At 36.8% G+C, this 14,612-nt stretch overlaps 1 protein-coding gene across 1 annotated transcript in view; it reads right to left on the bottom strand.

Annotated features, from left to right (window-relative positions):
- LOC131034457 (MYB-like transcription factor EOBII) overlaps positions 1–14,612 on the bottom strand; it is a 57,088-nt gene that overhangs the window by 3,527 nt on the left and 38,949 nt on the right. Inside the window, exons 4-5 of the mRNA XM_057965952.2 lie at positions 12,862–12,895; positions 12,560–12,778 (exon numbers count right to left, since the gene is read on the bottom strand). Of these exons, the coding sequence (XP_057821935.2) occupies positions 12,560–12,778; positions 12,862–12,895 (253 nt within the window). The remainder of the gene's footprint in view (positions 1–12,559; positions 12,779–12,861; positions 12,896–14,612) is intronic.

Below are 14,612 nucleotides of genomic sequence, written 5' to 3'. Positions count from 1 at the left end.
TTCAAATACTTATTCTAGTTCGTCTACGAATGACACTGAGATGTATGAGGTGCTGCCATCTCTTTTCGATATGGCAACTCTCTATGGTCTTGCTTTCCATATTTTCGTTAAGAGTGGACATAATGGCAATGGTTGTGGCACAAATGAACAAAGGATTAGAGTTTCATTAGAAAACCACATAGATGAGACATCACTTGGACTTGGATATAATCCTATAAAGCCCACCAAACCATCCTGCAGACCATCTCTTAATGTGAATGTTATATTTTCTTCTAAATCTCTGCATCTAGTTAATCCTCACCTTATTGAATCTGATTCTAGTTCACCTTCACATGACACCTTTCCAGAGATGATTCCTTAGCTGAGTTCTTAAGAGTTTATGATAATCTTCCTCGTGTAATCATAATTGTGAATTTGCCGAGTGTTTATTTATTGAATTATACTCTGGAAAAATGTCAAATTACAAAATAATACTAAAGAGATGACTCAAGAAAACCCTCGTCCAATGGATATTACTTAACAAATAAATCCCCATGTAGGAGATACTATATATTGATGTCAATTTAATGGATCGTTGCAATGATGAAAAGATCATTAAAATTGTGAAGTACCTAGAAGCCGATTGTTGGGTATTCCTTCATTACCTTAGGTGTGGTTTGTTTGATATGTTTATTTGTTTATAATTTAGTAATTTATTAGAGGTTGTTAGTTTATATTAGGCATTATTTGTTTATCAATTATTTTCATATGGAACCCGTGAGTTCCTCATTTATAGCTAATTTATAGCTATATAAACATTGTTCTATGTAATTGAAATTCAATGACCGATATTCTCTGATGTGGTATTAGAGCAATATGGATTCTGTGCCTATTATGTGAGTTAGAGATACCTCCGGTTCAGCCACCTCGATAGGAGTTAACAACTCAGTTACCTCTTGATATCTCAACACTGTGTGATGCAAAGTCGGCAAGAATTGTTTGTCTTCCAATGGCTTTGATCACTTACCGGTCTTGTCTTTAATCTATTCTGCGCAGTGTTCTTTGTTTGGGCCAACATTGAATTTGGGAAAAGTCATTTTTCATAAGTCAAGACTCGTTTTCAGCTGGCACACTTCTTTTTAACTCTGGTTCGTGTTAGTTCCTTGGCTCTAGACATTTGAGCATGGTACTATGGTAGACCAATACTCTTGACCAGCCATAGTTCAGAGTGTTGTATGCTCCATTTAAAGTTGGAGTCACAAACGTATTTGACTTTCCATTGCAATTTATAATCTGTGTTTGTTTATAAATATTTGGTGAGTCCTGTGCCGGCATCGATTAGCATTTGGTCAAGGCACATCAACTGTCCATGTGCTTTCAAGGCATCATGAGAAGCGATATATCATTTGTGTAAGGATATGTATTCTTTTTCAGTTTCGAAGCTCGTGGCTCTATCCACGTGGAGTTCTATTTGAAAGTTTTGGTTGCACATAGTCTCCTATTTGGTGTGCAATCTTTGGTCCGATTTATTGCTAATGAACAGAGAGGCGTGAGTGTGGATTGACAAACTACTCCTTAATATGCAATCTTCGTCATTTGATTGGTCGATACCTTTTGCACATTATTTTGATCAGGATCTTTACATTGCCCCGTGAATAATTAAGCCATTGTTCTGTTTTTCAAGCTTTGCAGACTTCCTATGTTAGCTACTCATGATATCTTATTTTTTATTCATTTTATTTTATTTTTAAAGTGTATGACTCTTATAATGAGATATGTCACTATAAGGAGATCATTAGATTGCACTATCGTTAGTGTGAATTTATGATTCACATCAAGGGGGGTTTCTAAATAAATACAAAAATACAAAAAATTGGAAGCCTATGTTTTGAGACAAATTAAGCTCTTTCAAGGGGGTGCTTATTTTGTTCCTTCTCTAATACAATGGCAAGGATTTCTCCAAAATTTCTTCTCCTAGATTCCCAGTTACTACGTGGGAATAACTATTCTGTGTGGAAAACCAAACTCAAAACTCAACTTGAGTTTGAAGAAGTTTGGGATGTGGTCAGTGGAACCACATCATGCCATAAAATAGACGTTGATGAGCAGAAGAAAATTGATCAAGCTGACAAAAAGGAGAAATTGATTATTTTGTCTAGTGTGTCTAATGATGTCCAACCCTTTATCTGTGACTCGTCCACTACCAAAGATGTGTGGGACAAGCTTGAGACGGTGTATGAGGCAAAGAATCAGAATCAGATCCTGAATTTGCAAAGTTAGCTATACAAACTAAAGATGAAAAATGGAGAACAGTTGGAATCCTTTCTCAAAAGGATTGTAGAGTTGAGAGCTTCTTTACAAGCATTAGTAGAAAAGACAAAGGATGCATTTATGGTGCCTATTGTTCTATGGGCACTCTCTCCTAGATATAAAGTCTTTGTAATGACTTTGAATGTCATTGAGACAACACCTACTTTTGAGAAGTTGGTGAATCTTCTCCAAAAAGAAGAGTCGGTAAGCCAAGAACATGATCAAGATGATCAAGCAATGACCACATAATATAAAGGTAAGAAGCCTATGAAGTATTCTAGTGGGCCTCCCAAGTCTAGTTGGAATCCAAGAACACTGAGAGGGGGGGTGAATTAGTGTTCTACCAAAATGATCAATTTTAACCTTATTAAAACATGCATTCACCAACCGGTATACCGGTACATATAGAATTGAAAGAAGTAAAGCAACCAATAAGCCAATCACACAAATGAATACCATAACACAAAGAATTATACGTCAAAAACCTCAAAGAGGAAAAACCATGGTGGGATTTGTGACCCACAATATCAATCCATTGGCCATATGAAGAGATATTACAAAATATAGGGGCCTGCATTTGTAGGAAGGCTTACATCCTAGAGCACACTACTCAATCACAATAGGAGCCTCACTGACTACATACAAATCCAAACTACAATCCAAAGAAATTATTGAATTGCAATGATAGCATCTTCTATGCCTGAATACATTTCCGGTTAAGTTTTGTCTATTCTGGTCCAAAATCCTATTCCGTTACTAGAATACCCTCTTACATAAATATCCTTACATACATGATCTCTCTTATATATTTCACATCTCCATTACATTCCATAACCTTACATATTCATATCCTTGCCTATATACAAAATGATCTAATCAACTGACCTATATACCCCTTTACAATCCATCATGCCTTATGTCAGCTTACAAAGATAATTACAATATGAATATACATGTCGGCTCAATAACATAAACACATGAATATCAAAAATAATTGCCGATGCTGGATCGCCCAAATGATGTCGACATCCAATACTTATAACCTAATGAAGTCATGTCAGCCTGCAATGTCGGTAACCAAAGAATTCCTTCCAACCTGCTAGTGTCGGTGTCAGTGAAGTGTCTGTCGGTATACAACTAAACCATAATATAAAGACGAAACATGTTTCCATCAATGGCAACATATGGCAACATATTGAAACCAACCAAATGAGTATCAATTTCCAACAATCTCCCCCTTTGGCATTGATGGAAACACTCATGTGAAAAATGATCATGGTTTCCATCTATCGGCTTCATCCTGAGCCTGCTCCCCCTGAGCTGAATATCCATGTGAACAAAATACTCCATATCTCCCGAATATTGTTCACCTATACTCCCCCCTTGACATCAATGCCAAAAATACCAATAAAATACCAAAATTTGGGACGAAGAATAAAAAACTATACAATGAATTTCCCAAAATACCTTACTGGAGCTGAATATATTTGAAATTTTCTACATAGGCATTCTCCAAAAGCTCTAGATAAGTATCCCAACCTGATTTGAAGGAGTAGGAAATAGATACAATTCCATTTAGCATATGGGAATATGACTCTTTCTCATTAAGTTCTGCTGGTGTGGGCTTACCAACCATATCTGTACACTCCTTATGTACAATTAATGAATCCAACGGGGGACTCACCAATCCTCTAAGAGCTCTTGCTCTCCTTATGATTTTATCTTTTTCCATCTCAAGAGCTAAAACTTGGGCTTCCAAAACCAAAATCTGACCATCTATAGATGTAGTCAATGAGTGTGAACCATCAAAAGAATCGACTATACCAACAATCTCCTCCTGAATATCCTTAATCCTTTTATCAAAATAAGCTGTAAGTAAACCTGTGTTACCACATACCCTATAAATATTAGTACACTGCCTTGAATAACTATCTATCAACTTCAACTTATCATTAATCACCTTCCTCTCTGATTCAATCATTTGATCAAATATAGCTCTCTTTGCATATGTAAACCTCTCCAGTGCCTATCGGTTTGATATTTGCTATAAAGACTAAAAGTCCTTTGAAATATGCTCTATGATTATCTTAAGGTTGCCAGATGGGCTTGCTTCATTGTCAAATTTGCACTCCAGGACAAGTCTATGCAAAATAGTGATAGACTGATCAATAACACCTTTGTCCATAGATCCCTCCATCATTTTTTGTGCATTCATCATCATGAGTTCAGTAGAACTCATCTTAGTTATGATTTTGTTTTGAACCTATGAGGTGTCAATTGACAACATTGATGGATTTACTACCGATTCCCTGCTAGATTCCCCTCTCTTCTCCTCTGATGGCTTAACTTTTATAGCTTCCTCACTTTCACTAGTGGCTTCACCACTTGGTGCAGTCTTAGTTACTACTAGTTCCTCCTTAGGAATTGTGTCCTCATCTTGTACATTCTGATTCGGAGGACTGTTGTCCTCAACATTAGTAACATATACACTTGCAACCTTTTCACTCTCTGATTCTGCCGGTATCTCAACATTTGCCTATATATTAGTCTCAAACAGGGGCTCTATATCCAATATCTTAATTTTTTTAAAATTGAGGGTGAAGTACCGACAATACCTTTACCTTTCCCTTCAACCGATATATCTGTATTATTTGTTTTGGGTTTCGGTGAAGTATAAAAACTACGGTTTTCTAAAAATAATTTAACCCATTCCTTGTGGATCTCCTTGACTATCTCATTAACGCTACCTAACATAAGACTTACTAATCTGTGTTTTCTATGAAAAATCTTTCTATCTGCAACCTTAAGTGTCCTATCCATCTCCTTTGGAGTAATAGAAACACAAATAGATAACAACTCCCGAATCTTTATATGTTTGTCCTCTTCCATTACTGATAATATTATAGCATCTAATATGTCATATAACTATGCCGGTATTTAGTTTTCAATTTCTAGCAAGGCTTTCTTATAAATATCCAAATATAACAAAATTGATTCCTCAACTTCTCTCTATTAGAAATCATCCAAATGCTCATAATAAAATTGTACATTCTTCAACGTACCATCTTTAGTTATTTCATCAACTGATTCTACACAAGTCTTTGGTGGAATAATAGTTACATTATTAGATACAAGTCCAAGATCGGTGTCATCCTTCTTTCTTCTTCCAATACCAGATGGGGCTGAAGGTGTTTCCTTTGGAGCTCATTTCTGTGTTGGTATCCTGATTGTAACTTTCCTAACTAGTTTCTTCTTTGCTTCTACCTTAGTTTCTTTAGTTTTTTTCCTTAATAGCCTCTTGAATGCTAAGGGTGTGTCATCATCGAATCCAGATTCTGCTACAATTGGCTCAATGAATATTTCTGACTCTTTCCTTTTCCTTCGGAATAACATCAATTAATGCTTTGATGTGTTGTGAAACCTACTCGAAAAACTTGCTTCCCTTGCCCTGCTTCTTCTCCCTCTTCTTCTACTTGAACTTAGTTTCAACCTCTTTCTTTTTCTTCTTAGCAATACCAAAGGCTTTTACAGTTTCATCAATAGGTGCATCAATTAGCAATTGTGCAGAAGCATCTAGAATCTGAGCATCAACTTCATAACCCATTTCCTTAATCCAAATCTTCTAGGGCTTTATAGCTTCCATCAAATTTTCATCTTTCTTAACCATAAAGCATATCTCGGTTGAGTACTTCTGAACAATGTTCTTTGGAATCCTCTCCCTAGATTTCATATCCTTCTGAAATACTTTAAAGTAACCCCACACTTTGTCTTCTATCTGACTACCCAATGTAGCAATTGATTGTTTTAGTTCCCTCCCTACTAGGATATCCAATGGCCATTGTCTCTTCCCAAAATCAGGAGTCTCATTAATGAAAAACAACATAAAATAGAAAATTAGGTTTCCATACTAGAATGTTCCTTTCTTCTCTTCTTTGATCTTTCCTAGGTTAATCAACAATTCATCCAACATCCAACCACATAGATCTAACTTCTCATTTTCCCTCATCATTTTATGAGCTGCATAAATGTAGGAGCTAGAAACAAAATTCAATTGGTTTGATTGAGTTACCTTGTACCCAATGACCATTCTTTCAAATCTGATATCTTTGTCAGTGATAGTACTAATCCTCATTGATCACTTGTTCGATGTTGTGTCAGTGATCTTGTTGACTTGATCATTAGAAACCTTCTTCTCGAGATGTTGTCTAGCCTGTGATAAACTGGTGATGGCCCTGATAGCCTCCTTCAAAATCTTACATGGTCTATCTAACCAGATAAATTCTCTATGCACTCTTCTCAAAACATATCTAACAATCTCATCTTTAAATTATGGAATATCAAGAATGCCGATAAATCCTAGATCCTCAATATGCAGGTACTCGGGCTTAATCTTTCCAGAATCTCCCATTAACTCACTCATGTGCATGCTCTTAATATCACTTGTTCCTAAAGCCTCAATATGACAGTGAATGTAATGTTTGACATCTTCAACATTCACGGCTCATTTCGGGACACAAGAAAATGCGCCGACCGAATTGTCCAAGGTAGAAATATACAGATATCGCTTGAAAATAGGCCTAGGATGGTCCTTGACCTTAACACCAGTAGGATTTGCAATAACATAGGTACAAATGATGATCCCACTTCCATGATGAAAGATAAATACCTATGAATAGCTACCCATGAAAAACCCTAAAGAACTCTTGTGATCGTGGTGAAATCGCTCACGAAGATATCGATCGTAGTGAATCACCTTAGACTTTCTTTGAATTTCTCTTAATAACTCTGAATGCAAAGTGATCAGAAATGAAGTGAACTCATCCTTTTAACCTCCAAGAAACCTTAATCCGTCATTGATATGAATGACTTTCGGTGAAAGATACCAGATCTCAATTAAACATTTCCATGCCAGATAAGCATCTCCAATGTCTAGAACATCTTTGAGAACCTCTTCCTAGGGCATATGCACTATCTTAATGAGCTTTTCCAACCCATAAGGCATATTCCTTAGTTACCAGATGAGTTTCATGCTGGTGCAGGAGCAACCTCCTCTATCAGTTGAGTAACCAGAGTATTTCCATCTACTAATTGTTCTTTTGACTTCCTAACCCATCTCTGGGTATGATCTTGTCAAATTTCATTAACCTTCTCTTTCCCTTTCTTATCCAATCCATCATTACCAACCAGTAGATTTGTGCTTTACAGAACCTAGCAATATGTCCAACCTTATTGCATGCATAACATGTAACATTGTTCTTTTGAATTGCTTTGCTAAAACTGATATAATTGCTTGACCTGCACTGATTAGCCATATGTCCAAATTTTCCACATGCATAACATTTAGCATTCATTCTGCAATCTTCTATCTTATCACCATACTTATTGCATTTAGATCATTGCCCGGAAGTAGAATCAGGGTTCTGATTTTCTCTATTTCTACATTGCCTAGCCATGTGAACAAATTTATTAAAAACAAAGCATCTACCATTAAATTTGTAAGCATTAAGCTGCCTTAACAGTGGCTTATGGTTTTAATCTTCATTTGCAGTACCGAAACTTTGACTTTGTTCAAATCCAAGTCCACTGGAATCTCCATTCTTCCTTTGTCTTTTCAATAACTCATCTAGATGTACTAAACTAATATTAATTTTTTCTTTATACTCACTTGCAATAGTCAGATCATCTCTCAGAATTATTATTTGTTGTTGGAATACAATGAATCCAAGAACAATGAGAGAGGGGGTGAATCAATGTTTTGTCGATAATACAAGATTTTAACTTTTTATAACATACACATATAAACCGGTAAATGAAGAAACATATAAGATGAAGAAAATAAACCATCCACATGAATGAACACCATAACACAATGAATTTGTATGTGGAAAACCTCAAAGAGGAAAAACCATGGTGGGATTTGTGACACACAAGATCAATTCACTGGCCATATGAAAGATATTACATAGCATGGGGGCGTGCAAAATCAGGAAGGCACACTGCCTAGAGCACACTGCTCAACACAAAAGAGTCTCACTGACTACAAGCTTCTTCTGAGATAAAATAGTAATGGTGAACTCACAAAAATACATCTACAATGCCAAAAATAGTTCTGATTAAAGCTTTGTTTTGTACCGGTTCATAAACCTTGAATCCTTCTATCGGTATCTCCTTTCCTCCAAGAATTCTTCAAAATCCATCTACTGATCATAACATGATATTACATTTGCATACAAATGACCTACATACATATCCTTCGCATTACACAGTTCTACTACCTTTTCCTATCTCTATATATCTCACAACATGACCTAACAGACTTATATACCCTGTACAAACAATATGCCTTATGTCAGCAAACAATACAAAAGATATTCAATGTCGGCCATATACAATGATTACAAAATGATTTTACAAATAAAACCTTTCAGATCCAGACTGATGTCAGCTCCACTAAAGTGCAGGATGCTGGTGCCAGTGTCGAAGTATGCCTCCAAATGCCGGTATCTGTCGGTATATGCCTTCTATAGAATCTTGTTGCCATCAATGACAATATATGAATCCAATGAGTGTCAATTGCCAACATTTATCTCTCAAGTTCTTGTTCATTACTCTGGGCTTGTACTAAATCAGTTCTTAGCATATCATTTTCATGAACCAACCTTCCACATTCTTCAAATTTATGTTTCAGAGATACAACAAGATTTTCTTCCCTTTTCTTCCGGTCCTCAATCTCTTTAGACATCCTCATAGTTGTATCTTACATTTCATTCCTCATAACCGTGTTCTCCTGACTCAGCTTCTAACATCTCTCATTAAGGGCATCTTTCTCCTCATTATCCTTATTCTACAAAAGTTCCTTCCTTCTGGCTTGAACAAATGACAGTCTCTCCTATAGGACAAGAATGAATTCCTGAGTAGAATTCAATTCATCTTGTAACTTAAAGTTCTTTATCCTTTTAGCATCATAATATTGAAGTGCTACCTCAAGTTGCTTCTCCAAACTCATATCCATGTATTTCGAATTCACCCTAAAACCTTACCGGAATACCCTCTTACATAAATAGCCTCACATACATGATCTCTCTTATATATTTTTCACCTCCATTACATTCCATAACCTTACATATCCATATCCTTGCCTATATACAAAATGATCTAATTAACTAACCTATATACCCCTTTAAAATCCATCATGCCTTATTTCGGCTTACAAAGATAATTACAATATTAATATACATGTTGGCTCAATAACATAAACACATGAATATCAAAAATAGTTGTCGATGCTGGATCTCCCAAATGATGTTGGTTGCCAATAATTATAACCTGATGAAATCATGTCAGCTTGCAGTGTCGGTAATCAAAGAATTCCTTCCAATTTGCCAGTGTCAGTGCCAATGCCAGTGAAGTGTCTATTGGTACACAAATAAACCATAATATGAAGCCAAAACATGTTTCCCTCAATGAAAACATATTGAAACTAACCAAATGAGTATCAATTGCCAACAAATCTAGTAACTCATCCAGATCTCAAAAGAAATGTCCAATATGTGAAGGAGTTAGACATGATGCGAAAAAATATTTGTACAACTCCTTCAACAAAGGATCATCCAACAAATCACATGAAAAGAAGCCATTTCCAAAGTGACAAACTAAAATGGGAGTAGAAGAACAAGCAAAAATAATAAAGAAATTTTTTTGAAGCAAAATATTCTCCAGATGAGGAATGTGTGCTATCAACCTACACTTCAAAAGATGGTTCACAATCAACCTCAATAAGGTATGTAGACTAGTGCTACAAAGAAAATGACTAGATAGAAGGAGTGGTTTCTCATATTGAAACCTCATCATGGTATAGTCACTCTTAGAGATGATACCACCCATGAAATCAAAGGTATCAGTGACATCTATTTGAAGTTTGGCATCAATCATTGTAGGCTTACTAATGTCTTATTTATATCAGGACTAACTAAACATATCATTTATGTTAAACAATTTCTTAACCACAACCTTAGGATTGAGTTTGATAGCAATCATGATAAAAATATTTATCTTATCAAAGATAAGTATAAAAATGACAAGATTGTTGTCAGTGCTACTAAGATTGGATAAATGTTTAGGCTTGATACAACTTCTCATAATCAAGCCTTAGTGACAAAGGAAAATGATCATGCTCTCTTTTGGCATCATTGATTTTGTCATTTAAGAATTAGTTACTTGCTAAAACTCAGTCAAACTAGTATGGTCAAAGGCATTCCATCACTTGAGAAGTCAAGTGTTGTTTGTTCTATCTGTATATATGGAAAAGAACATAGAGAACCCTTCTATCCCAATGAGCATCATGCAAGCCAACCTTTTCAACTAATGCATACCTATCTGTGTGGTCCTGTGCGATCTAGTCACAATGGATATAGGTACTTTAAGCTTTTCGTTGATGATCATACAAGGAAAATGTGGGTATATTGCTTGCAACATAAAGATGAAGCTCTTTTCTATTTCAAAGAGTTTTGCACTCAGGTGGAGAAAGACAGAAATCATTGTATTCATGTCCTCCACTCCAATCGAGGGAAGGAATACACTAGTGCAGAAATCTCCACATATTTGAAGGGAAATGGCATTCAGTGTCAACTAACGACAACATACAAACCTAAACAAAATGGTGTTGTAGAATGGAGAAATCACATCATCGCAGAGATGGTCTAAAGCACGTTGAAAGCTTATCAAATAGAATGTGCAGATTGGGCTAAAGCTATTCACACTTTAGTTTATCTTCTTAATTGTGTGCCAACCAAAGCCCTTAATAGCGTCACACTAGAAGAAGCATGGATATAGGTAAAACCTTCTATCTCCCATCTTCATGTATTTGGATGCACTTCCTATATGCATATTCCTAAACAAAAAAGGAAGAAGCTAGATGAAACTTCAATGCGATGTATTCTTCTTGGATATAATAACTTGAATCCAAGGTATATCACCTCATGGATCCCAACACAAACAATATTTATATTAGAAGGGATGTAATTTCTGATGAGAAGAGTGAGTCAAGTTTTCCTCCCATTTCATCACCTTCTATAGATAGTGCTCCTATTTTCAAAATGGATGGTAAAAATGATGAGAACATTAATAATCAGTCAATACCCACCAATTTCACAAAACCTTTACCAAAGTGGTACACTAGTACCATTCAAGATGCAAAGCTAGACAAAGTTCCAGACACTTCTATTTCAGGTCCAAGGGCTCACAACATGACTCACAATGAGGTAAACTTAGCTCTAATGACTATATTTGTTGAAAATTGTGCCATCTAATATTCAGGAAGCACTTGAGTCAAAGCCTTGGAAAAAAGCTATAAATGTAGAGTATCGATCACTAATGAAAAACAACACTTGGGAGCTCGTAGATCTACCACCTGGTAAGAAAGTGATTACTAGTAAATGTATATTGAAAAAACAATATTGTTGGTGTAAATAAATATTCATTTTGGATATTATTACACTTACTTAAGTTAACTTAAGATAATGCATCTCTTCGTAGTTTGGATTTGAGACACTTAGGGAAGTGTGCACATAGGGATAGAGCTTGTAGGAGAAATTCCACCTTTTGTGGTCTTATTTTGCTGTTACACTCCACATTCGGTGGGTCATCCACCTCTTGTGGAATATTATATTATTTCTCCTACCTACCCCTAGTATTTCTTACCTACCCTTGTTTCTCATTGAGCCACATGTCATATTTGTGTGCTCATACATCCATATGGCCTTGCCTATATAAGCAGGCGTTTATTCATTGTATTGGTTAATCCAGTTGATCATTTGCATATTGATGAGAATACAGTTTGTTCTTGTCATTCTATTGTCTCTTTTATGCTTTTCATTGTGCCCTTGATCTTGGGAAAATCCTACATGGTATCAGAGCTATTGGGGTTTCATTGATCGATTTTTGGAGACATCGTGGAAGGCTTCTATTTTCGGATTTGGGGATCTTCATTTTTTGGGGGTGTCATACAGAGATTTGGACATCACCGTTGAATCCGGGAGGCTGTTTCCATAAATTTCGACTATAAAGTCGACCTATTTTGGTGAGAAATTTTTTCTCCCCATTTTGGCTATTATCGTACGGATTTCGAAATTTAAAAAAAAAAAAATTTGAAAAATAAAAAAAAAGTGATCAAAAATAAAAAATTAAAAAAAAATCAAAAAAAGAAAAAGTGTTTTTTGGGGGTCCGCAGACCCCCCACACTGTACGTGTGTTGTAGGTATCGCAGGCGTACCTATTGTCGGAGCGTACCTGTCCACGCCACCGCGGCGTGTACGTGTCGGCCGCCTCGATTCCCTCCCACCGGCCGCTTTACCTGCACACCGCCGAGCTCCATGCTGCCGGTCTTCGCCCTCCATGCCGGCCGCTACCTCTTCTCCGGCGACCGCAGCCCCCTCCTGCCGGTCGAGACACAGACTCCACCGGCAGAGACCTCCGGCGACCACCCAGACACCTCTGGCAACCACACAGACACCTAGTCACCTACTAGGACCCCGCCATGCGGCTCACACAGGGACATCCATACACCACACAGACCTCCATACACAGATTGCCACATCATCCGTACGGCCTGCACAGTCACTTGCCCAATCAGCAGTCCGTACAGTACGGATGCCCAGTCAGCAGGGAGGCGCAGTTTTTGTGATGGTCATATGACTGTCAAATTTAACATAGTGACTTGCTGATGTCAACGCCACATCAGCATTTTTTGAAATTTTTTTGACCCCTCTCCATTGAGCTTTTCAGTTTTGCAGTCTAACTTTGAAAGGCCATATCTTGCTCATTTTTGCTCTTTTTTTGGTGCAATTTTTTTTGAAATGGGCTAAAATTTTGTGATCTTCACAGTGGTGTGGTTATTTTCTGATTTTGTTGCATAGGTTTTTCACAATTTTTGGATTCTCTCAGCTGTACCTGTTCAATCCTCAATTCTGCAACTTCAAAGGCCTCGTTTGAGCTCATACGACCTCCTTTTCAGGTGCTGTTTTTTTTCAAAGTGCATATTTTTTCATCTACTTTCATAATCTATGATCAGATTTCAGAGATTTTTAGTGGAAATTGTACTTTCAGATATTGGTCTTATTTGGCCTATTAGGTACTTGTAAATTGCTTGGATCCTAGTTAGATCTCTTGCATTATCAGTTTGAGACTCTTTTGGCCTTATTAAGGCAGTTGTAAAATTGTAATCAGAAGTCCACTTTGCCATTTTTTGCAAGTGACCCATTGTATACGCACTAATTATAAAGTGCCAAATCATCACATTTGGGGGGGTGTTCTTTGATTGAGTGAATTTGCGGGGGGGTCTTGTGTGATTGTGCCTCTCTTTGTTCTCTTTCCATTTTTGTTCCAATGAGTCCTAATAAATTTCCACCTTTAACTCCACATAATTATGCATCATGGAAAATTAAAGTATGGAGTAAATTAATGGAAAAGGGTCTCACACACTACATAGATGGAACAATAATAGCACCACCTGATCCTAAGGCTGATCCAATTGCTCAATTAGAATGGCTCACAAATAATTGCATGGCTCTTGGAACCTTACGCAAGTATGTATCAGATGACCTCATTTTTCACATTGAGAAGTGTAAAACAATCAAAGAGGCTTGGGATATGTTTCAGAAATTGTATGGACAAGTTGATGAAATCAGAGGCTATCAGATTGACAATGAGCTCACCAACTTGGATCCCAAGAGTTTTGATACAATCCAAGATTATGTCACCAAAGCAAATGAGCTAAGAGCAAAGCTCAAGGATTGTGGAATTGACAAAAAGGATGCTCAATTGATATTCAACTTGTTGGACAAGCTTGCACCAGAATATGCAGCATTTGTATCTAGCTTCCAAACTCATTGTTTGACAGTGGGGAGTTCTTATGTTATGCCTTCATTTGATGCTTTCACAGAAATGTTGATATTGGAACAATCTAAGTTGTTGAACATGGGGTTTCTCAAGTCTTCAAAGTCCAAGGCTTTGGTGGCTAATCAAGGGAATCAAGGAAGTTAAGGCAAAGATTCCAACAAAAAGAAGAAGCAATCCAAGTCTAAGCCACACCAAGAAAAAGGACAATCATGCTCTCCATCACAAGGCGATTTTTCATCCTCTTCCAAGAAGGGGACACCACCTAAGAAGGATAAACCAACTTGTGCATATTGCAAGAAGTATGGTCATGATGAGCATCGATGCCATGCAAAGCAAGTTGATGAGTTAACCAATCTTCTCAAGAAAAACAACATCAACTTGCCATCCGCCTACACAAAGAAGGATTCATCTCCTTCCTCTTCCTCACA

This window comes from Cryptomeria japonica, chromosome 9, assembly GCF_030272615.1.
Source record: "Cryptomeria japonica chromosome 9, Sugi_1.0, whole genome shotgun sequence".
In the NCBI taxonomy this organism is placed as follows: Eukaryota; Viridiplantae; Streptophyta; class Pinopsida; order Cupressales; family Cupressaceae; genus Cryptomeria; species Cryptomeria japonica.
This window is presented reverse-complemented; position numbering and strand designations above follow the sequence as displayed.